The sequence below is a fragment of the Polypterus senegalus genome, chromosome 8 (genome assembly GCF_016835505.1).
Source record: "Polypterus senegalus isolate Bchr_013 chromosome 8, ASM1683550v1, whole genome shotgun sequence".
In the NCBI taxonomy this organism is placed as follows: Eukaryota; Metazoa; Chordata; class Cladistia; order Polypteriformes; family Polypteridae; genus Polypterus; species Polypterus senegalus.
In genome coordinates this window covers 163,444,210-163,470,052 of record NC_053161.1, presented here as the reverse complement: position 1 = coordinate 163,470,052, position 25,843 = coordinate 163,444,210, and the positions used below count along the sequence as shown (strand labels likewise).

General features: G+C 40.3%; 1 protein-coding gene across 2 annotated transcripts; it reads left to right on the top strand.

Moving 5' to 3' along the window:
- The first annotated feature begins 141 nt into the window (after nucleotides 1-141).
- On the top strand, nucleotides 142-25,420 carry LOC120533267 (gastrula zinc finger protein XlCGF57.1-like). 2 transcript variants are annotated; one of them, XM_039760073.1, is made up of 3 exons: nucleotides 142-271; nucleotides 11,031-11,494; nucleotides 23,427-25,420. In XM_039760073.1, the coding sequence occupies exons 2-3, from the start codon at nucleotides 11,068-11,070 to the stop codon at nucleotides 24,680-24,682; spliced, it is 1,683 nt and encodes a 560-aa protein (XP_039616007.1). In that variant the 5' UTR covers nucleotides 142-271; nucleotides 11,031-11,067; the 3' UTR covers nucleotides 24,683-25,420. The 2 variants fall into 2 exon arrangements, with proteins under 2 accessions (XP_039616007.1, XP_039616008.1); XM_039760074.1 differs by lacking the exon at nucleotides 142-271 and adding an exon at nucleotides 7,895-7,978.
- Nucleotides 25,421-25,843: the final 423 nt, after the last annotated feature.

The window sequence follows — 25,843 nt, the reverse complement described above, 5'->3', positions numbered from 1 at the left end:
ATTTATTACGTGAGTGGGAAAATAAAAACACTATATACTTTATATAAGATACGTCATCAAACGCTTTACGGTGCTGCCCAATCTGTTTAACGCATGCGTGAACACTTTACGGCATGTTAGGCTTTCAATACGCCTGCGCGCGCAAATCGGGTAGGCACGCAGATCGGGTAGCGACAATGCTTCGTGACGCTTTCAGGAGCGACTAGAATCTGAAGCCACGCTGATGTCTCACATTTATTAGTACGCAAGGCGGAAGACTCTTGTCGAGAGGGTAAGTGCTTATTGTTTGGGGACGCCCGTTAAGATACGTATTTAGACAGTAGAAATTTCCCAGAAACCAATTTTTCAATTTAATGTACTTAAAATGTTTTAGCTAATGCCTGCATGCCAATATATATGATCTTAATATTTTTTATTCGCATCATTTGGAGTTTTTGAAATTTTGCTATTGCATCGTTCGTTGTGGTACTCATCGAAGCAAGATGAAAGCTGTTAAAAGTATTGTTACAAAATAGAACCATTATTTGAGCTCTTCACTATGCAAAGTTGTGTGTAACGTTTTAGACTTTGGTAGCGCTCCCTACACCGTGTGCTTTTTCAAAATATTTTTAGATACAGGAAGTGAACTTTCTGTTCTACTTCGGTCACTCTGACTAAATAAAGAGATTCGGCTTATATTGACATAGATAAGAAATATAGCGAACAAGTGTTAAATCATCCTATAGATTAAGGAAATTTACTAAGAAAGTTGAAAACTGAAAGTACTTAGATTATCATACGACCTAGGCTACGCCTCGTAATACATGAGGCTAAACGCATTATCAGTAACATTATCTTGTGTATGTGTAAATATATATTGTGTGATCACGTCCTTGTGCGGTTATTAGGACATCCGTTCTGTTCGTGATAGGTTAAGTGAAATTATGTTTTTAAATAGATATGATCTTGATCGTGAATTTTTAACATTTCCGTCTACATCGTGTATTTAAACACTTTATGCAGTCAAATCTCAGTAATAACCTGCATCACCTAAATAAATAGTTCCCACAAAAAGAAACCCAAATGACTCAAATCTGATGATTATGGCGGAGAAGGGATCCGTTACGCTGTTTCAGTCCATCTCTTGGGGATTTTTAATTTTTTCATTCAAAATCACTGAGGGCAAAGTTTCAAGTTGCACACTATCGCCTACCTGTTTAATAATGTAACTTCAGGAAAAACATAATTTTGCATCATTTCTAAATATCAAAAGCTGTAGTGTAATTAATGATTAAAACCAGTAAGTGCATGTATATTTACATTTAAGCAGTGCTTGATTGCCAATATCAATCAAATGATCATGTGAAAAGTATATACAGGGTGGGCCATAAGTTTCCATGCATAGGAAAAATATTTTTTTTTTATAAAAAAACATTTTTATTTATATAATATGCTCTAATGACTGCTATTGAAAACACATTTCAATACGTGTCCTCCACTGTTGATGAACACGTATTAACACAGCTGTTGTTGGTGATACATTTCCTAAGATGATTTATGTTTCGTATGTTATCCTGATAAACCATGGCCTTCAAATGCCCCGAAAAATAAAAAAATCCAGTGGGGTGAGATCTGGGGATCTGGGAGGCCACTCCACAGGACCACAGTGACCAATCCAAGCATCCAGAAAATGAGATGGAGCTCCATCTTGCTGGAAGTAAACAGGGAAGTTAACATCCTCGTTTAGCAGGGATGGAAAGATCTCTTCTTGCAACATATTAAGATACTTTTCGGCATTAAGATTTCCATTGACAAAAATTGGTCCAATAATTCTGTCACCCCATATCCTGGCCCACGCCATCAATTTACCGGCACCTTGCATCTTCGTCGGACTCATCCAGTGAGGGTTAGCATTACTCCAATAACGTACATTTTGCTGATTAACCTCTCCATTGACGTAAAAAAAATTTTCATCAGTAAATAAAATCTTGGTTGAAATGTTTGCATCCTTGTTCAATTTTCTTAATGCCCATTCACAGAATTCCATCCGTCTATCCGGGTCATCTTCACTCATATGCTGTGCTATATGCAATTTGTATGGATGCCACTTATTTGCTTTCCAAATGCGCCTGATACTCGATCTGCTGACACCACTTTCTGCAGACAACCGTCGTGTACTTTTTGTGGGACCACATCACGGTTGATCTGTAACACTTCCAATGTTTTGAAACTTTCTAATAGGTTTTGCCACAGTGTCATATGTAATGTTCATTCCATGTTTTCTGTAAAATTCGATTGCAACCAAGCGACTGCTTCCTGACCCGGCCATCAGTATGATTTGTTGCTGTTTATTCAAACACATTTTGTAGGGTATCTGAAATATAAAAAATAAAATGTTAAAAACCATATGTATGGAAACTTATGGCCCACCCTGTATAACAAAATATACATAACATAAGTAAGTAAAAGTAGCTACAAAAGCAACATAAGTACATTAAAAGTAGTTACAAAAAATATAATATATAAATGTATATTAGGTTATATGTATAGTAGGTTAGTCAAGGATTGTTTAAACTAGGGAAGAGGAGGTAAGGGGTTTAGGACAGGCCAGGTTTAGAACTGTATATAGAGGAACAGTATTGAGCAAAGGCTGTGAATACTTATGTACATGTGATTTCTCAGTTTTTTTTATTTTTAATAAATTTGCAAAAACCTCAAGTAAACTCTTTTCACGTTGTCATTATGGGGTGTTGTGTGTAGAATTCTGAGGAAAAAAATGAATTTAATCCATTTTGGAATAAGACTAACATAAGAAAATGTGGAAAAAGTGATGCACTGTGAATACTTTCCGGATGCACTGATATATAAGAAACAAAATTGCCTGTTGTTATGGAGCCTGTCCAAAAGAAAGAGTGGTAATTTTTTCATAACATAAACTGGCCTGCAAATTGCATATGACAACTATCCCTCGTTATTTAGTTTTGCTATTTGAAAAGTCACTTTTATGACTCTTGAACATTTGTGGTCACTGTTCATTGTGCAACTTTAAAATCCGCTGCTCAGGATTTACTTTTGATAACATGCCATTGAGCCCACCAGTGAAATCATTTAAATTATCAGACAGTCCAGGGTTTGGATGAAGAGCACATTACAGTCATGGCTCAGCAGTTTATATTGTGGCATGTCAAGCTCTCAGTATTTAAAAGTGTTGATATGTTGTTTGATGTTTCACTTCTGTAATAAATGTAGTTTCCCTACACTGTAGGTAGATTAGGACTGTGCTACCCCATAACAACTTTGTTTTTATTAAAGCACCACTTACCCTGAACTACGCAATATTACAGGTTCTTTTCTGTTATTAAGAATTGGAAACAGTTGAATTTCATACTAAGCATGAACCACCATGTGATTAGAGGTGTTATAAATAGGTTATCAAAAAATTGTACCATTTGAATCAAACTTAGAGTCAAAGCTACACACAGTTAATAAAAAATAATACTTATTGATAAAAATATCATTGTGGAAAAGAACACATTAGAACATTAGACATATTTAGATAAGAACAGGCCCTATTTACTTAATTCTTCCAAAGCAACATCAAGTCAAGTTCCGAAAGGTCTCTTAAGTCCTACTGTCTACCACACTACTTGGTCACTTACTCCATGTGTTTGTGGTCCTCTGTGTGAAGAAAAACTTCCTAATGTTAGTTAACTTGTTAACTGTAAATTGCTCACTATGTCCCCATGTTCTTGTTGAACACATTTTAAAAGTAACAGTCACTATCCGCTGTACTAATGCCCTTCATAATTTTTAAAACTTCAATCACGTCACATCTTAGTCTCTTTTTTCTTTCATTGAAAATGTTTATCTCTTTTAATCTTTCCTCATAACTTATCCCCTGAAGTCCTGGAATCATCCTAGTCACTGTTCTCTGGACATTTTCTAGCAGTTGAATATCTTTTATTGTAGCCTGTGCAAAACTGCACACAGTACTGCAGGTGAGGGCTCACCAGTGTGTTATACAGCTTAAGCAGATCCTCCTTGGACATCGGGGCACTTGCTGTATGACCCTCTGTGGAAGTTGATCGTGACAAGACCACGAATATCCTTAAATCTTTCTAATAAGCAGTACTTTTAATTTTTAATTTTGCATTCAAATTGAATATTTTTACTTCCTACATATGCTTATTTACATTTACTTACATTAAATGCCATCTGCTAAAAATCTACCCAAGCCTGTTTGCTGTCCAAGTTTTTCTGTAATGACTCCAACACCAGGCTGTTTCTAACGCGTTTGCACATAGTTTGTGTGAGGAACTTGCAGATTTGGGTGTGGCTGCCGATCCTAATGTGATGTGGAAGACCTTCTGTGTCAAGACCCGGAAGGTTGCTCAGGGTTGTGTTGGTGTTACCGGTGTTCCCAGAAAGAGGTGTTTCATCTTGCAGGGCATCCTGGATATCATCAAGAGGAGTCGCAGCGCATGGCTCAATGACAACTGTGATCTGTACCTGGAACTGAGAAGGATGGCTGTGAGGGCTCTGGGGGCAAATAAGGATGTGTTTGTTAGAGGAATCTGTGAGCAAGTGACACACCATCTGTGGTCTAGCGACATACATCCTTCTTACAGAGGAATCAAAGCATTACGCACATCCAAATCTGTTCCTTGGAGAGTCGAAGTCAGGGCGGTTGATGGAACGGTCCTTAGGGATGACACTGCAGTTGTGACCCGCTGGGCTGGCTGCTTTAAATAGTTGTTCAAAACTGATCCTCCGGGTAGGCTGTTGCATATCTCTGGGTCCACGTTTCTTGAGGCTGATTCTCCAATTTGCTGTAAACCACCCAATCTCACTAAGATTGCACAGGTGGTGAACCAGATATGGGGGTGTATGGGTGGAAAGGCTTCAGGGATCTCTGGTATCTGGGATGAACTTCTCCAGGCTGGTCATAAGGCTGTCCTCCTGGCATTGCAAGCAATCTTTGCTTCCATTTGGGAGACTGGCATTATCCCAACTGACTGGAAAATGGGACTTGTCGTCCCTATCTGGAAAGGGAAGGATGACCTCCTGGATTGCAGCAACTACAAGTGGATAACACTGCTCTTGGCGCCAGGTAAGGTCCTTGCTTGGGTTGTCCTCAATAGGATCCGTGATCACTTGCTTACCTACCAGCGACAGGAACATTCTGGTTTTACGCCTAAGATTTCTACCATTGACCGCATCCTGGGACTGAGGTTTCTCATGGAGCACAAATTTGAATATCGGCAGAGTTTCTTTGCAGCCTTTGTCGATTTTCGTACGGCATTCAACTCGGTTGATCAGGTTGCCCTATGGGACATCCTGAGGGTTCGCAGGATCCCCTCAAGGTTGCTGGACATCATTAGTGGCCTGTACACTGGTACTGTGAGTGCTGTGCAGAGTGGAGGCAAATCCTCTTTTTTTCCCCCAGTTGATTCTAGTGTTCATCAGGGGTGTGTTCTTGTTCCTACTCTGTTCAACGCTTGTATGGACTTGGTATTAGGCAAAGTCATGGGGTCCAGTGGCTGTGGGGCATCTGTTGGTGAACAAAGATTCATGGATCTTGACTTTGCTGACAATGCTGTGATCTTCGTGGAGTCAATAGAGGCTCTGATTGGGGCACTTGAGAGACTCAGCGAGGAGTCTGAGTGTCTGAGCTTGCGAGTGTCCTGGATAAAAAACAAGATCCAGGCCTTTAATGACCTCTTGGGCACAGCCATCAGCAGTGTGTCTGTTTGTGGACAGAATGTCGACCTTGTCGAGAGGTTTACTTACCTTGGCAGCGACATTCATGTCTCTGGTGACTCTTCCTATGAAGTCAGTAGATGGATTGGGAGAGCATTGGGGGTCATGAGGTCATTGAAAAGGGGTGTGTGGCGCTCCTAATATCTATGCAAAAGGACGAATGTCCAAGACTTTAGACTCCTGGTGCTTCCTGTGTTGGTATATGGTTGCGAGACATGGACGCTCTCCAGTGATCTGAGACTGGACTCCTGTGGTACCGTGTCTCTCTGGAAAATCCTTGGGTACCGTTGGTTTGACTTTGTGTCAAATAAGCGGTTGCTCATGGTGTCCCAAATGAGGCACATTACCTGCATTTTGAGGGAGCGTCAGTTACAGCACTACGGCCATGTGGCACGTTTCACCAAGGTTGATCCAGCTCGAAGGATCCTCATTGTTGGGGGACCCGAGTGGCTGGGCAAGGCCAAAGAGTCACCCATGCAACACTTGGCTGTGGCAGATAGAGGGTCATTTCCAGAGGGTGGGACTGGACCATGTGTCTGCCACACATGGCAGATTGCCAACCGGGATCCCAAGTTGTTTCGTAGTGTGGTGGGTGCAGCAACACACTGTACCAATACATACTCCCCAACTTGACTTGACTTGGACGCCAGTCTTAACTTTACCTAATTCTGATAAGGTTCCACACACCATTACCCCCTGCTTCCTGTGTTTTAACCAATTCTGCTCCAATCTACACACTACACCTTGAACTCCCACTTCTTTAAGTTTGATGCCCAACCTCTCACATGGCATCTTAAAAGCTTTCTGAATGTCAAAATAATATCATCATAATGTGTAATAATTATAATAATTAATAGTCTTAAATAACAATTATGAATATAATTTGCACTACTGTGATTGTTTCCCTTTGTCTTGTTCTTATTGAATTTCAGCATATTAGTAAAATGTGACCTCCTTCATCTAAACTTTTACTGACTGTTCAGTAAAACTCTTGTTCTTGCCATGTGTTACTCACTGTTTTCCTTGCCTTCCATTAATTTCCTTGTGATGCACATTAGGATTACTAGCATATACTCTGATCTGTCCAACCATCCTTTTTATATAGCAGGATAACATTTGCCTTTTTCCATTCCTTTAGAATTTCCCCAGTGTGCAGTGAATTCTAAAAAAAAAAAAAAATCTGTCAAGGGTTTATACACAGTATGTACTCACTTTACTTCTTAAAGCATTATCTCATCCTTAAATATTACCTTGTCCTGATGATTTGTTTGATTTCAGCCTATTTAATCTAAGCAGTACTTCTCACTCTACAATTTCCAAGTCATTCAGTACCTCCTTAACATTAGAATTACCAAAGCCTACGAAAAAAGTTGTAAATCCCTCCCACCTTAAATTCTTTCGCACGTCTCTGTCAGCGTCTTTTGTCTTGGAAATGTGTCGATAAGCAGCAAGCAGCCTACTATCACATCCCCCCACTGCCGCACAGTTTTCACAGCTCAAGTCTGTTTACCTGCATCTAAGTTTATTAGAGTTTAGTATAGAGTGAGAAGTCAAGCAAAATTACATCATAAATACTATCGTTATTTGGATCACATGCATTTCATGTGTGTTCCGTGTCTATCTCAATCTATGTAAACACATCGTTAAAATAGAAATGTTTGTCATGTTTTTGTAATAATTGACAAAATGTAGACATGAGTCCAAATATCAAGTAAATACTTTCAGAAAAGGTACAAATATAACAGAACAAGTATTCTTTTATTCAAGAATATAACTGCAGGAAAAGAACTCGTGTTAGGGTGCAGCATTGACACCCCCTTGATACAACCACTTTGGTGGCGCAATGGTAACAACTGTTGACTGGTTATTGAAACTTCAGGAGTTTGACCCCGGACGACTCCGTTTTGAGAAGTGAGCTGCTCTTATTCTTACTATTTTAGAATAAAAACATACATTTGATTTGAGTCTGTAATAGCCGGTATAAATTTATGATACTTGTAAAGGTTAGCTTTGTTTTTTTTTTTTTTTTATTCAGTTTTATTCACCCAATTACGTTCACGCTTTCCCCAATCTGACACTGCTGTTTTCACATAAAGACGTCCTATAACAGAGGTGAACTCAGATGATGACAAGGGTTCTACATCAGAGAAAGAATGCACATTGCACTTTTGCCATTGCTGTACTTTGTATATGTACACAGGAAGGTCTACAGTCTGCTTGTGACTTTACAGTGTGGGAGGTAAGTAAATAAATCAAATTAAATAATATTTGGTCTGGCTTTTATATACAAAGTACAGCGACGACAGCTTCCACCTGCAGCTATAGACTCTTCAGTACGCAAGCTACTCTCCACGCTAGTGTTTAGATCTGGATCATATGTCTTGATGGCAGTGACCTCCTTTAGCAGTACCCTGCCACACTGCAGGAATGGTTCAGGAATGGCTTGAGGAACATGACAAAAAAATTCAAGGTGTTGACTTAGCCTCCACATTCTCCTGATCTCAAGCCAATCAAGCATCTGTGGGATGTGCTCAAAAAATGGGTCCGATCCATGGAGGCCTCACCTCACAACTTGCAGGAGTTTAAAGATCTGCTGCTAACAAACTGGTGCCAGATACCACATGACACCTTCTTGAGTGCATTCCTTGATGGGTCAGCAGTGTTTTGGTGGCAGGAGGGGGACCTACACAATATTAGACAGGTGGTTTTAATATTGTTACTGACCTGTGTATGCACTGATGAAGTGCTTTCATTGTTTATTTAAATTACAATGCTTATTGCTATATGGAAGGAAAACATAATTGTTATCCAGTGCCATATAGTACTGTTGTATTTACTTGTGTTCTGCACACAAACATACAGTGGTGCTTGAAAGTTTGTGAACCCTTTAGAAATTTCTATATTTCTGCATAAATATGACCTTAAACATCATCAGATTTTCACTCGTCCTAAAAGTAGATAAAGAGAAACCAGTTAAACATATGAGACAAAAATATTATATTTGGTCATTTATTTATTGAGGAAAATGATCGAATATTACGTATTTGTGAGTAAAAGTATGTGAATCTTGCCTTTCATTATCTGGTGTGACCCCCTCCTTTGCAGCAGTGACCCCCTCCTTTTCAGCAATAACTGCAACTAAACGTTTCCGGTAATTTTTGATCATTCCTGCAAACTGGCTTGGAGGAATTTTAGCCCATTCCTCTGTAAAGAACAGCTTCAACTCTGGGATGTTGGTGGGTTTTCTCACATTACCTGCTCGCTTCAGGTCTTTCTTCAACATTTCTATTAGATTAAGGTCAGGACTTTGACTTGGCCATTCCAAAACATTAACTTTATTTCTTTAACCATTCTTTGGTAGAACGACTTGTGTGCTTAGGGTCGTTGTCTTGCTGCATGACCCACCTTCTCTTGAGATTCAGTTCATGGACAAATGTCCTGACATTTTCCTTTAGAATTCTGTGATATAATTCAGAATTCATTGTTCCATCAATGAAGGCAAGCCGTCCTGGCCCAGATGAGGCAAAGCAGGCCCAAACCATGATACTACCACAACCATGTTTCACAGATGGGATAAGATTCTAATGCAAACTGCAGACGAGCAGCAATTTTTTTTTTTTTTTGGAGAGCAGTGGCTTTCTTCTTGCATCCCTGACATGCACACCATTGTTGTTCAGTGTTCTCCTGAAAATGAACATTAGCCAATGTGAGAGAGGCCTTCAGTTGCTTAGCAGTTACCCTCGGGTCCTTTGTGACCTCGCCGACTATTACACGCCTTGCTCTTGGAGTGATCTTTGTTGGTCGACCACTCCTGGGGAGGGTAATATTGGTCTTGAATTTCCTCCATTTGTACACAATTTGTCTGACTGTGGATTGGTGAAGTCCAAACTCTTTAGAGATGGTTTTGTAACCTTTTCCAGCCTAATGAGCATCAACAACTCTTTTTCTGAGGTCCTCAGAAATCTACTTTGTTCATGCCATGGTACATTTCCACAAACATGTGTTGTGAAGAGCAGACTTTGATAGATCCCTGTTCTTTAAATAACACAGGGTGCCCACTCACACCTGATTGTCATCCCATTGATTGAAAACAACTGACTCGAATTTCACCTTCAAACTAACTGCTAATCCTAGAGGTTCACACACTTTTGCCACTCACAAATATATTTATACAGTATTCCATCATTTTCCTCAATAAATAAATGACCAAGTATAATATTTTTGTCTCATTTGTTTAACTGTTTTCTCTTTATCTACTTTTAGGACTTGAGTGAAAATCTGATGATGCTTTAGGTCATATTTATGCAGAAATATAGAAAATTCTAGAGGGTTCACAAACTTTCAAGCACCACTGTACATACTAGTGACACCCTTTACTTATATTGCCACTCTGTTATGGCCAGTGCAATTTGCAGTTCTGTAGTGGATGGGATTGGTAACGCTCAACCTGTTTTCACAGAGAACCAATTAATGTATTTTAAGTCTAATAATACTTAAAACAAATCAAGTGGTCTCCTTTATAACAGTTTTGAACTGAATTAGCTGCCATCCCTCTAATGGCAATACAGTGAAGGATGTTATAGGATCTCAAAGTCAAATCAAGTGCTTATTTACTTTTGCAGGAGGGAAGTTCACAATTCAACAGAACAAAGCATTTTGGAACTTATAATGAAAACGAGGGGTTTTATTAAATCCGTTACTACAACCAAAAATGACGATTTTCTCAGCAAGTAATAGCGAGACTGGGCGACATTTTTAGAGTTGGTTTTAGGAGTTATCAGGAAATAGCTTTTGTCTAGCCTATCACTAAAATTCAAAGGTTAGCTGTATAAATTATCACTCTAAGGTAGAAAACCCATTATTTTACCTTCCGATTTTCTCAGGTCTCCAACCATATGTTCCAGAAAAGTTAAGTTCCTCATTTATCTCTCCTTTTCAGACATATGTTCGTTTCTTAAAAGAATCCAATGACCCTTATTGTATAAATATTTCTCAATAAAACTAATAAACAAAATAGTGGGACCAAAACAAAACACTGTTAATTCAGGTTGTGAGAACTGGCGACCCACAACTGTGAGTGATATTCTTCTAGTTTATTTGACCATCATTCCATTCCCTAAGTTGTTTTACATCTGATAATTTGATATGAAGAGGACTAATTTTTGTCAGCTTGCTATGAATTGTCTAACCAGATGTATACCTTAACTGAGATGGTGATGTAAAATGAAAATCAAACGTCTTTAGATCTTGATGGTGTTGTTTTAATGGATTTTAATCTTGTTCTTTCACAGACTAAAAGAAAAACCAGATATTTACTGTCACATTTAAATGGATGTGAAAGAGGAGACGTGTGAGGCAGACGTAAACACTATGGAGATTGGGACCATAAATGTTAAGAAAGAGGAGGACTGTAAGTGGGAAAGTGTCCACCCTAAACAAGAGAGTTTGTGCATTAAGGATGAGGAATGTAAACTGAGATTAGTGGACATTAAAGAAGAAGCTGAAGAGAAATGTCTCAACAATGAGATACACAAACATACAAGTGTGCAGAGTGTCAAAGAAGACAAGCTAGAGTATGGTTGTCAAGGTGGAGCAGTGACTGAAATGGTCTCTTCAGAAAGCAAATACTCCTCAACAGAGCTTGCCAACAATTTGAAGTCTGAAATTTTACAAACTGATGTAAAAACGACTCCAGAAGTTTCTTTTTTTAGAACTGAGGAAAATCAGCTACCACCTACAAGCAAGTATAGAAAAAGTAAGCATATTTTATAATGTTGTAAGGTTTAATAATTCAATGTTCTTTATTCTTCTCGTATTATTATTTTAACTTTATGTAAATGCTCTAAGCCTGTCCTCTGTATAGAATGCTACAGAAAAGTACAGTTGCAAGAAAATGTTTGTGAACCATCTGAGATTCACTGGATTTCTTCATTAATTCCTCTTAATTATGTGGTTTTATTTTTAAATTAAACCCCAATAGCAGGTAACACGGTCATCTTAAAGTATTAATATACAAATAATTAGACAACCTCTCTTCAGTCCTGAAGACATCATTGGAACATTCACAGTCTAGTCCATTCCTTCTTTCCAAAGCTTTTCAATTCATTGATTTCTCTGGGATTCTTTTCCTGGTCCTCTGTCTTCAGGTCAGGCCACAACATCTCTATTTTCGTTTAGCTCTGGACACAGTTTGGCCATTCTCAGACAATAGCTTCCTTTTTTGTGTGCCTTTCACTTTTTCATTGCTTTGTATATTTTGGCTCACCTTCTACTAAATGTCCACTACCAAGACAATCTCCTATTAGTTTTCTTGATAACCTTTTGTATTCAACATTCCCTTAACAAAAGCAACCTGTCCAAGCCCCAAGGAAGCACAGTAGCCCTAAACCATGATGTTCTATCCACCAATATCTTTGGTGTGCAATATTCATGTTCCTCCACTGTTAACTGGTTACACAAAAATAGCAAAAAGAGGTAAAAGGCCTTGAAAAGTCCAGGCCAGGATCTTCAAAAGTATTCCTAAAGAGATGCTTAACTCCAGGCATCCTGACCTCAAGCTCCACAGACAGGCTTCAAAATGGGGTGCTGGCTTCAATACTCAGAATACAGTGAGGACCTCGTCATCCCATAACATATATAAAGGCTGAAGAAAGTCATTCAGCGGTGATGTCAGTGTGGTCCTCCCTCTTGTGGGGGTTCCACACACAAAACTCATGGAATGCAAGCAAAGTTATTTGCATAATATAATTTATTAATATAAGAACATTGAATTATTAATACAAAATGCAAATTTATTAGCATGAAATTTGTGAAACCTACTAAGAATGTTTATTCGGTTTATCTGCTGTCATCCTTGAAGATTAACGCACACACAGTAATCCTATACAGACAAAGACTTGAGTGGTACCAATTACCAGTCACCCCACAATATTCTGCATATGATTCTCTACATAGGGATTCACTATCACCAGCTCTCTCAAACACATATGTAGTTGTTCCTGTAGGGGTCGTTAGCTCCCTTGTTGGAATAAGTTCTTTTGTAATTGTGGCGTTTTAAGTAACCAAAAACTATATAGATATGATATTAAAAGGCAATATCCCTCCCATAGTGATAAGGCTGTAAAGATCATATAAGAGAAAATAGCTTTCTTTAATGACGATTTACGCAGCATAACAGACGAGGAAGCCATGACAACACTTTGTGTATAGTTTGTCATTTTTGTCATTGCGCTGAAAGGATTTTCAAGATGGATGACGTTATCACCCATCCGTCCATCTTCTTCAAAGTATTTGGCTGATGTCCAAGTCTTTTATACTGGTTCCTCCACGTGCAGGCCTCCACGTCAGCAAATAGTCCATTTCCAAACAAGGAAAGAAGATTTTTTGCTGACTATACATTCCTCCAGTTGTCTTTGTCTATCTTGTCCTATGCTTGGCCTAGCAATTCTAAATGCTGAGAGCCCCGTGTGCTAACTTTGGCCTGTCCTGTACATGTGAGTGGATTTGTAAAATTTTTGTACACAGCACAGCGACATTAAACTTATATTCTTATTACTGTAGTCGCAGCACACATACTGTAAAAGTGCAAATCTTTTGATTATATGACACTTACAAACCAAACAATGTCTTGCTTTTATTGCAGTCATTCTAATTATTGAGGAGTGGCCTCAATAGCTTTGATAAACCCTGTGAATAGGACAGTAGCCATATACATTAAAAAATGTAAGACACTGCTTTGATTTATAATAAAATCAATTTTTGATACATTTGTTTTGTGTACATATTACAATTACATTGCTGTTGCGCCACAAGGAGTGCTTGAATGGGAACCAAATTACTGGCAGTACTCTGTTTAGTCAGCATCTTGTTCTTCCTCCCAATATGTTATTACTTTTCTATCATGGGGTGAAAGGTTTCCCCTTGGAAGTTGGTATACATATGTATAGTATAGTATATGATATCTAAGTGAGGGGTGTGACAGATAGGGGACTCTACCGCTCCCTTGAACCCTTGCCCAAGACATCAAACACCAAGTAAAAGTCAAAATGTTGACTTTATTAACACAGCACAGTGCACAAAGCACCCTCCTCTCCACTATACTCATCCAATAATCAATCACAAATACAATAATCAATCCTCCACTCCCAGACGCATTGCCACCCTTCCACCCAGCTCAGCTCGCTGTCTGGGACCTGTCACAGTCTGTTCCAATCCCCAGTTCATGTGATTCTTATCACTTCTGGGTCAGATAAAAAGTCCTTTTCTTCATCCCGGAAGTACGTCACGTCTGCTGTCGCTTTGCCTATGACACACTTTCGGGTTATAGGGCACATATGACTCTTTGTTCCTCCCTGCAGCTCCCTCTAATGGCCCCTGTGGTATCCAGCAGGGCTCTGGATGAAAACTCCATTGTCCATGATTCCCTGCTGGTCTTCGTGGCACCTCCATGCTGCAGGGAGGGCTCCCGCCCACAGGGGGGATTCCCTGTCTCACTTTAAGCACTGCCCGCAAGACCAAACAAGCACCATCACACCGCCATTTTCCTTGTCTAGCGATGCACCAGAACCTCACAGCATAGGTTATATAAAATACTAGCAAAATACCCGCCCTTCGCAGTGGAGAAGTAGTGTGTTAAAGAAGTTATGAAAAAGTAAAGGAAACATTTTAAAAATAACATAACATGATTGTCAATGTAATTGTTTTGTCACTGTTATGAGTGTTGCTGTCATCAAGGATTTGATTATCATTATTTCTTTCAATCAGGTTCGTATTTGGAGGACGTGTTGTTTTGAAGTTACATTCCGTGTTTGTCAACCATTGTAAAGATAACAGGTTTCATTCATGGAAATGTTCACTGCGCAAAACGCTACTCGTGAATGTAAGATGTTTAACAGGCATTCCCGGTATTAACTTGTGCTAAACATACCATGGTGTGACATAAGGGGAGCTGACTGTAAAAAGACAAGGAGGCGCGTATTTTGAACGAAAAGGGAGAAGACAGGGAAGGAGCGGAAAAGTGAGAAGGAAAACTGTTTAAATAAAGAGCTAGGAAGGTGAATAGAAAGAAGCAGCCAGCGGTAAAGCAAGGAAGACCTTGTAATAAGAACGGTTCGGTGCAATGTTCGGTTGTAATGTTCATCAAATTTACGTATCATCTGGTCCAGTGGCGGACCGTGCATTTCACACCTAGGTATTCAGTAGTGCTCCGTCTGAATCAACCCGCCCCTCAAAAACTAATTTATGATCATAAAAACCATCTTAATATGCAGAAATACAGGATAAAGAGCCACTGCATCGCAGATAGATAACTCCTGTAGCCACAATAAATGCCTTTATTGAATAGACAAACCGGGGTGAACATGTTCCTTTCTACTGCAGCTACAACCACGAAACACATAAAAAACATCAATAATAACTCATAAACTTGTAATATTATTTAGGAAAATCACAACATTTTACTCACCAAAAATTCGGATTATTTGTAAACAAAATCCATCCTCCTCTCTTTCCTCAAAAACAGTTCAATTACTCTGTCGTACAGATTATCCATGCGCTTCAGTTCCATCAAAAAGTCCCTTTCTATCGCCATTGAAGCTAATGCTGAAAGTCAAACCTGCCCTGTCGTATTTCTGGCATAAGTTTTAATTCACTTTAGGGCTGAAAATGTCCGCTCGACAGAAGCAGTGTACACGGAAATGGTTACCGCCAAATATAACAATGTGCACAGCTGCCCCATGCTCTCATTCAGATTTTTCTAATGAAGGAAGTCAAGGAGATCAGTGGGAGATTTTCCTGCAAAACCATCCATGGCATACATTACAGTCAGTTCTGTTTTTAGCCGAGACAGTTCAAAAACTGCCTCGTGGCTCTTGTGTTAAACTGGAGAAGGCTGCAAACTTCTGGGGGTCGAGGAGCGTGACAAACATCACTTTTTTGTGGTCTTGAAATCTGGTCTGTGTCTAGCAAATAATATTGTCCAGAATCCTGCCATGGAGTTGGCGGTAGTGCGTGCGAGGATCTTGCACTCGGAGCGCCTGCGGTGCGTTCAGTGGCCTCGTAGAGTTCCTCATATCGGCTTCTATCCAATCAATGGGTCTGAATACGGTAACGTTGCCGTACGCCTGCTAGAGGGCCTCACTGACACCAACTCAAAATCTGATTGGTTGAAGCAGCAGTTTAATCGACATTTATTCTGTGTTAGAGGGCCTGCAGAACGGATTGTAAAGGCCTCTCTGCCTGGCAACAAATGATGGCTGAAATGTGATTGGTTAAATGCTTTAATACGAAAATACATGCCTGGAAGCAGCAAAACCATCAGATTAAACTTGTATCTCGCGAATATCTTGTGCGATCTTGCGATGTCCACGGCTTTATTTAATTTTAGCTCAGACCCGGCACTTAAAAGTTTCTCTCGCACTTTCGCTGAGGGAGGGTTTCCGCAGTAGCTGCACTTATGAATATGCTAAGCACTGTCCTTCACCCGCAAATATTTACCTTATATGGACAGGCACTCAATTACGTGGGAGGCGTGATGATGCGAGACGCAACTCTGCCTCACACGGAGACCGAGCTGCAGGCTATGGCCGTATCTATACAGTATATGGACGAAAGTAGGTTCCAGTTATGACCGTTACGCATAGAATTTCGAAATGAAACCTGCCTAACTTTTGTAAGTAAGCTGTAAGGAATGAGCCTGCCAAATTTCAGCCTTCTACATACAAAGGAAGTTCGAGAATTAGTGATGAGTGAGTTAGTGAGTGAGTGAGTCAGTCAGTCATTCATTGAGGGCTTTGCCTTTTATTAGTATAGATAACACCTCAAAGATAAACTCCACCTACCCCGCAACACTGAAAAATATTGCAACGTTGCTGTCAAGCTGCATTAGGGTGGAAATCCACTGTATAAACTGACATTCCATTTTGCAACTTAGCAGTCTTAGGTAATCGTTTGAAATGTGCAAACCAGCCAGAGTTTTAAACGAATTCCAACTTGTGTGACTTGCATGAGCAATTCTCAAACTCTGGACTCTCGCATGCCTCCTGCTGTGAATATGAGTGCCCGACAACCTTTCTTTTGAACAATGTGATATTTTTTTTAAAAAAAAGAGTAATGGCAGCAGTTTGGCACTTTGAGGAAGTTTCTGCAAATGTTTGAAACCAAACAACAATGTTATATACATTGACTCTGCCTGTCCAATAGGCAACGGATGATATCATCAGCTATCAGCTCAGTCCTACTTAGTACCTTAAGCCACATTGTAAGGTGAAAAAATAGACAAGGACAAGGATTTTTTAATTAATGGAAAAATGCTTTATTTTAGAACACAAGTTCTGGTGGCAAATTAATATATACCATGATTGTAAAGTAACATTTAACTTGAAAAATAAATAACTTATCTTTAAACTTCCACTGGTGCTGTATGTTCAATTATATATTATTAGTGATTTGCTATTTAATCAAAATATTTTTTCTGGATCAGTTCCATTGATGCCTTTCAGAATTTTGAAGACCTCAGTTAGGTCACCACATACAGTATTCTGGTCTGCTTGATACTAAAGAGGTTTAATTCTATTCATGTTGTACCTCTCCCCAGTAATCTGGTTATGTCAGAAACTGCTGTCTTACTCACAGAAAAGATTAGTAATGTTTGATGCTTTGTGAAAAACATTCACCATATTGACACACACTAATAATCTCAGACCAGCACTTAGAAATCAGTTATGTAAAGTGTATTAACAATACCACAAACAAAAAATCCCTACAATACAATCCACCCAACCCAGATACATAATCTAAACAATACATAAGGCCAACAAATTATGTTATATGAAGAGATCACAAATATTAACCAATTTAAACATCAGCTAGAGGTAATGTTTAAATATAACAGTCCAGGTTCAAGGTTTCACAGTTCAGAATAAGGTTTTTTCGTCTAGATATAGTTGGGCTCACCTCGACGCACAGCACTTTGAGCTACATTATTTGTTATGAAAATTTGTATGAAAATGTGCTATATAAATAAATGTTGTTGTTGTTGGAACCAATCTCCATGAGAGGGGCTGGACTCTCTACCCCTCTGGAGTTGCCCCCGGTGAGAGGCACTGAGTGGGTGTGAGCATACTTATTGCCCCCCGACTTGGAGCCTGTTCATTGGGGTTTACACGATGGACGAGTGGGTAGCCACCCTCCGGCCTTTGGTTTGGGGGACAGGTTCTAACTGTTGTTTGTGCGTATGCGCTGAACAGCAGTTTGGAGTACCCACCCTTTTTGGAGTCCCTGGAGGGGGTGCTAGAGGGCATACGTCTGGTAGAGTCCCCGGTCAGAAGTAGCTTCAACTCACACCTCCGGCAGAACTTCGACCATGTCACGAGGGAGGTGGGGGAATGGGCCATTTCCGTAACTCTATTGTTGAGGCAGCTGACCGGAGCTGTGGTCGTAAGGTGGTCGGTGTCTGTCGTGGCAATCCCGAACCCATTGGTGGACACCGGCGGTGAGGGATGCCGTCAAGCTGAAAAAGGAGTCCTACCGGACCCTTTTGTCCTGTGGGACTCTGGAGGCAGCTAATAGGTAACGGCAGGCCAAGCGGAATGTGGCTTTGGTGGTTGCTGAGGCAAAAACTTGGGCGTGGGAGGAGTTTGGGGAGGCCATGGAGAACGACTTTTGGATGGCTTTGAGGAGATTCTGGTCCACTGTCCGGCGTCTCAGGAGGGGGAAGCAGTGCAGTGTCAACACTGTATATGGTGGGGATGGTGCACTGGTGACCTCGACTTGGGACATTGTGGGTCGGTGGGGAGAGTACTTCGAAGACCTCCTCAATCTCACTAACATGCCTTCCAATGAGGAAGCAGAGCCTGGGGACTCAGAGGTGGGCTCCCCCATCTTTGTGACTGAGGTCACCGAGGTGGTCAAAAAAGTCCTTGGTGGCAGGGCCCCGGGGGTGGATGAGATATGCCCAGAGTTCCTCAAGGCTCTGGATGTTGTAGGACTGTCTTGGTTGACGCATCTCTGCAACATCGCATGGACATCGGGGACAGTGCCTCTGGATTGGCAGACCGGGGTGGTGATCCCCTTCTTTAAGAAGGGGAACCAGAGGGTGTGTTCCAACTACAGAGGGATCACACTCCTCAGCCTCCCTGGAAAAATCTTTTCGGGGGTTCTGGAGAGGAGGGTCCGTCAGATAGTTGAACCTCGGATTCAGGAGGAACAGTGTGATTTTCGTCCTGGTCGCGGAACAGTGGACCAGCTCTACACCCTTAGAGTCCTGGAGGGTGCATGGGACTTTGCCCAACCAGTCTACATGTGTTTTGTGGACTTGGAAAAGGCGTTTGACCATGTCAGTCAGGGAATCCTGTGGGGGGTGCTCTGTGAGTATGGGGTACCAGACCCCCTGATAAGGGCTGTTCGGTCCCTGTACAACCGGTGTCAGAGCTTGGTCCGCATTATCGGCAGTAAGTCGAACCTGTTTCCAGTGAGAGTTGGACTTCACCAGGGTTGCCCTTTGTCTCCGATTCTGTTGATAACTTTTATGGACAAAATTTCTAGGCGCAGCCAGGGTGTTGAGGGGGTCCGATTTGGTGGATTCAGGATTGGGTCACTGCTTTTTGCAGATGATGTTGTCCTGTTTGCTTCATCAGGCCATGATCTTCAGCTCTCTTTGAATCGGTTCGCAACTGTGTGTGAAGCAGCTGGAATCGGCACCTCCAAATCTTAGACCATGGTCCTCAGCTGGAAAAGGGTGGAGTGCCCTCTCAGGGTTGCGAGCGAGATCCTGTCCCAAGTGGAGGAGCTAAAGTATCTCGGGGTCTTGTTCACGAGTGAGGGAAGAATGGAGCGTGAGATCGACAGGCGGATCAGTGCGGCGTCTGCAGTGATGCGGGCTCTGCATCGGTCTGTCGTGGTGAAAAAGGAGCTGAGCTGTAAGGCAAAGCTCTCAATTTACCAGTCAATCTATGTTCCTACCCTCATCTATGGTCATGAGCTATGGGTAATGACCGAAAGAACGAGATTGCGAATACAAGCGGCTGAAATGAGTTTCCTCCGCAGGGTGTTTGGGTTTTCCCTTAAAGATAGGGTGAGAAGCTCAGTCATCCGGGAAGGTCTCAGAGTAGAGCCGCTGCTCCTCTGCATCGAGAGGAGTCCGATGAGGTGGCTCGGGCATCTGATCAGGATGCCTCCTGGACGCCTCCCTGGTGAGGTGTTCCGGGCACATCCAACCGGGAGGAGGCTCCGGGGAAGACCCAGGACATGCAGGAGGGACTATGTCTCCCAGCTGGCCTGGGAATGCATCGGGATTCCCCCGGAAGAGCTAGAAGCAGTGGCCGGGGAGAGGGATGTCTGGGCATCTCTGCTCAAGCTGCTGCCCCCACGACCTGATCTCGGATAAGCGGAAGAGGATGGATGGAGTTCAGAATAAGGACTAAGTTACCAGAAGCCTATCACCGTTCAGGCACCACAAATATAAGAAATATGTTCTTTCCTACCATGAAATAGTAAAGTCCTTACTTCAGAAAGGCATCTGTCTTGTGATTTTGAGGTGAACAACTACCAGTAGATGGCTTCTATTTTATATTTCCTGAGCTTGTTTCTGTTGAAGCAGATTAGGCAACATGAGCACCCTTATCCCCATAGAAGATATAGGAGCCTCAGGACTGGCAGCAGAATCAAGATGTACATACAGGCTCAATTCAGATAGACTGAGTGAGCAGCTATAGATATCTCTTACATTTACTACAATTCTTATACAAGCCATTATTCATCCTCATCTGACTCCTTTCATTTCACTGCTCTTAATTCTACCAATACTTGTTAACTGAGGGGATGTCAAAACCCCTCTCTGTCCATCATTTCTGTTTGACAAGGCCTATCCTTACTAGCTCAGCGCTTGCTACTATAATTTACAGCCAAAGGGTTCACATTCCCTCTCTATGTGAGGGGCCCATCTTTCTCCAGCCCTCATGCATGTCTAACCTTTGGCTTAATGAACTATTGTTGGTTTCTAGTTCATTGAGAATAATAAAGAATATGTAGACATGAGTCTTTTTAACCATAACTCTTACATTTTATGTTTAGTAAAATATAGAATCTACTTTACTCATGTGTTTATAACACTTTTCTAATATGTTGAGATTCATTCTCTCTCTCTCTGTTTATACTTCTGGAACTCCGCTGCAGAGATTCATCTTCTCCTATGTCTGTTGCTCTATGGCCTCAGAAGTTGCACCTAAGGGAAAATGAGAGTCCCAGCTAACTCACCACTTCACTTTGTGTTTTGTTTAAGTTCCCCTTCTCATATAACAAGCCACCTCTGTGCATCTCTTTAGTGTTGTTTTAGTTTAGATTGGTCTCGTTTTATTTATCAATTTATAACATCTTTCAGGGTTTACTTGGTCTTTATGTAATGGTGTACATCAGGGCTATTCAGTTACAAATTCAGTCGGACCAGATTTTCAAACAAAGAAATTTAGCTGGTGGGTAAGCTTCTAAAAATGCCAAATTTTAAACCAGCACAAATTAATACATTGAAAACAAGTAATGTTTAATCTTTGTTTCCCTTTTAAAATTGTCATATCTGACACAGGCACAGAATCTAAGGTAGTAGCAATACTTTTTTTTCCACTTTTGAAATAAGAAAAATAAACATTTTGGTCATATCTGACCTATGCACATCTCAAAGTGCATAAAACAAAATAGTGCACAATATTAGCAATAACAGTTGTTTCCCTTTTGAAATATAATTAATATTTTGGTCATTTAATAATAGCAATTATTTATTTTTACATGGTGTTTTTCTCACTACTTAAAGCACTGTGCCCATTATCTTTTTAATGCAAGGTAGCACTGATTTAATTGTGCCACTGCCTATATATATGACCCAGTTACATCACCAAGTGCATTTAACAGAATAAAATAAAACTATCCATGCTATCAAAGCTATCTGTGTACAAACCAATAACATGTGATAACAGTAGCTAACATACACAAATACAACATCTTCAGCACACTGAAAGAACATAGACTTGTTTTAAATCTTCACATGTGTGTTGATATTGTGATGTGTCCCGCTACTTCATAGGTGTGGGAGGTGGAGTCTAGGGGGAAAGCATGGGCTCATGGCACCTTCCTATAGAGAGCTGAGTGACAGGATCAGGGTCAGGGAGGAGTGAATGGTAAAAGAGCAGGAAGAGATTCCCCCAGAGAAGTGGCTTCTTCAATAGGTCTTCACAGTATCATAGATTACTACCACCACTTGTAGACACACAACAGCATGCTGCAATGTGGGTGTAATGTTTCTAGGTAACATGGAATATTGCATTCATGGTCTGTACTACTGTACGGATTTCTGAAGGCTCACAAAGTGTGTTTCTCACGGTTTCTCTCTATGTTTCTAGCGGTATCATGGGCTTAGCCACTCGGAGGTTGCTTCTTGTCTGCATGCAGCCTGTGTGCTGCCATTTGAATAGGCCGAGTGATGATATCACAATTTTTTTTTTTTTTATTTCATTTTAATCTAGAAGTACATAAGATATATGTGAGAGAGGTATCAATCTTCTTTCATTTTTAAATTGGAGATTGGTGAATTTTATATGGACAAAGTACTAATTTTGGGGTATGAAAATAACACATAATGATTTTGCAATGGATCAATGAAAAGTACCTGCAATACTGAATTGGATAGAACCTGAAAGTTAAAAGTACAATGTTTTGTAGGACTCACTTAATTTAATTAAAGAAAACATACTGAAAGAGTGCACTAGAGAGGCTTGTCTTAATGGTAGACTTAAGTAACTCATTTCTCCCTTCAGGTTTAATTTACTTTTGTTAGCTGCTTTTCATTACTCAGTCTTGGTGTGCTTGAGTTTTCCAGTTGCAATGCTATGATGGAAATAATTAAACCAGACAACCTTTGTATTTATACAGGAATAAGATTCAATCCACAGTAAAACAGCAGATTTTGATTTGATTAGCCTAAACAAATCATTACAGTGCATACCCGTTAATATTATAATGGAGATTATAAAGGTCACCAGTGTGTCACAAACCTGAACGGTTCTGATGTCCCCTGCCCACTCACCTTCATTGCAGAAAGTAGACACATAACTGTGCTGATCCAATATTTCTCATTCTCCAGTTTTTCTTCCAGACCACTGCAGCATATGTAGACATGTGCATTAACACATCACTTTGTTTTGCTTTGCTGATTTAAATAAGACATTTTGGAGTCAGTTGTCTTTAGTCTTAGTGGGGAGAAATATCGGGACACATTCTGATTATAAGGGGTACATTTCACATGATTGACATGACAGGATGTTTTTATAAATTAAACACTTTTCAGTGTTGCAATAGGTATGATTTATGAATAATGAATATGATGACAAAATGAGTTAGCAACGTAGTTAGCAAAATGTGACCAATATTCTTCTCAATTTGATTTGTCACACGTGATCTACTTTATGCTACTATTTCACCTTCTTGGCTACAACAATTGTGCTTATGTGATGAGTAGTTGTAATATAGAAGAGAACATGAACAAGGTGAGTGTCTTTCCACATGCCACTGAAGTTTTGCAATTCCTTATGCTTATCAAAGGATGCTTAACTATCATTTATTTAATGCTGTGATGTAATTTTAGTACTAGAAAATTGAATTTAAAAATGTTTCTTTAATTTTTTCTTTCAAACTTTTTACAGGAAGCAAATCTCACTGCTGTCCCGAATGTGGCAAACAATTATCTACCAGGAGTAACCTTCTGATCCACAAAAAAATTCACACAGGAGAGAAACCATATAGTTGTTCTGAATGTGGCAAACAGTTTTCACAAAAAAGCCATCTTAACAACCACAAAAAACTTCACACAGGAGAGAAGTCATTTTGCTGTAATGAATGTGGCAAACAATTCTGTCACAGGAGTAATTTTCTGCGACATATTAGAACTCACAGAGGAGAGAAGCCATATTGCTGTTCTCAATGTGGCAAACAGTTTTCACAAAAACACCATCTTCAGACCCACCAAAGAATTCACACGGGAGAAAAGCCATTTTGTTGTGCTGAATGTGGTGTGCAATTCTCTGACAGGAGTAGTCTTTTAAACCACAACAAAGCTCGAACTGGTGGCAAGCTGTATTGCTGTTCTGAATGTAACAAACATTTCTGTAGCAGCAGTAAACTTCAGAGGCACCAAAGAATTCATATTGGAGGGAAGCTGTATTGCTGTTCTGAATGTGGTAAACAATTCCGTCGTAGGTGTTCTTTTCAGAGACACACTAGAATTCACACAGGTGAAAAGCCATTTGTGTGTTCTATATGTGGCAGACAATTCTCTGTCAGGAGTAGTCTTTTGAGGCACACAGAAACTCACACGGAAGGGAAGCCATTTAGTTGTTCTGAATGTGGCAAAGAATTTTCACGATCCACACATCTTCGGGGCCACAAAAGAATTCACACAGGAGAGGAGCCATTTCACTGTTCTGAATGTGGCAAACAATTCTCTGACAGAAGCTATCTTCGAAGCCACACAAGAATTCATACAGGAGAAAAGCCATATTCCTGTTTGGAATGTGGCAAAAAATTTTCGCTGAGAAGTACTCTTCAGATCCACACAAGAATTCACACAGGAGAGAAGCCATATTGCTGTTCTGAGTGTGGTAAACGGTTCTCACAAATCGGCAATCTTTTGGGCCACAAAGGAATTCACACTGGAGAAAAACGTTACTCCTGTTCTGAATGTGGCAAACAGTTTTCACAAATGAGCAGTCTTAAAAGACATTCACGAATTCACACAGGAGAGAAGCCATATTGCTGTTCTAAATGCGGCAGACAATTTTCTTATGTAACCAGTCTTAAGAAACATTCTGCAGTTCATATGAGAGAAGGAAGATGCCTTGAAGGAGAAATTTGTCAGGGGAAGAAGAGAGAAATTGAACCCTCTGAACAACTGACATCTTGACAAGTACCTTCATGTGGTGGGCTTCATTGATTAAGTTTCATACCCAATTTCTTCAAAGCCAAACTACTCTTATGGAATAAAAAGAATTAAAAAAAAGTAATCAATTCTCAGCACTTGTTTCCCTGGATTAAAAAGTGTCCATCCTTTTGACTCATTCAGCTAGGTGATTTTTATTTAGATATTGCAACATTTTTAAATGAAGAAAAGAAGACCTATATGGTGTCAGTCCAGATAAACAGTGTCACTGGCTAAACCTATATTAAAAGTGCAACTGGAGCAAGACAAAAAAGAGAAATGGACACAGTCCAGTGTTCAGATGAGGGTAAAGAGAAGGTTTTGTACTGATACTTTTTTTTTTAGACAAATACAGAATTTCCAAATAAAGGATAATAAAACAGGAGGGCTTGTTTAGGTGCAAGAGACTAAATGTTTCCAAAAGGGGGAGTGCAGGATGGGTTCCTTGTGGCAAACAATGGAAATTTGCAATGCTAGGAAATATGCAAACTAAACTTGGTACAAGGATAGTTGGCAGATTGAAGCACTCAAGAAATTTGATTCCATGGTTGTGTATTGGGTTCACCGACAAAAGTGCCCGACAAAACCGTGACGGACAAATGAGCGAGAGAGGCCAAGAGAGGGTGATGCGTATGTGTGCATTATGTACATATTATGTGCTAGGTTATAACTGTTATAACTGCTGATGGCATGTCGCGAATAAATAACTCAGTCGAGGGTTGGCATAACGCGTCGTATACAAAGCGGAATTACCAGTAGTCAGGCAGCCAGCAAGTCTAAATACGCTCAACTATCAAGACGTCCTGCTGCAATTCTTCCTACATATGCAGGGCGTGATCTTAAGGACTATCTGCGTGCCATGCTGATGGCATGCCGCGTCTCATAATATTGACTTCTAAAATAAACATTATTATACAGTGATCCCTCGCTATATCACGCTTCGACTTTGTGGCTTCACTCTATCGTGATTTTTTTCTCATACACGCTTACGTCACTACGCATGCGCTTTCTGAGAACTTTTATCTAAGCTCTACGATGGCTCCTAAACGTGCTGCTTTTTCTAAGCCTTCTGACAATAAAACTAAGCGCCGGAGGAAGATGCTTACTATCCAGGAGAAGGTGAAACTCTTGGATATGATTAAAGAT

Excerpts from the sequence above, each read along its gene's own strand:
- LOC120533267 (XM_039760073.1), top strand. The coding sequence starts at position 11,068 with ATGGATGTGAAAGAGGAGACGTGTGAGGCAGACGTAAACACTATGGAG. Across the intron at positions 11,495-23,426 it reads TACAAGCAAGTATAGAAAAA|GAAGCAAATCTCACTGCTGT; the intron begins GTAAGCATATTT and ends AACTTTTTACAG.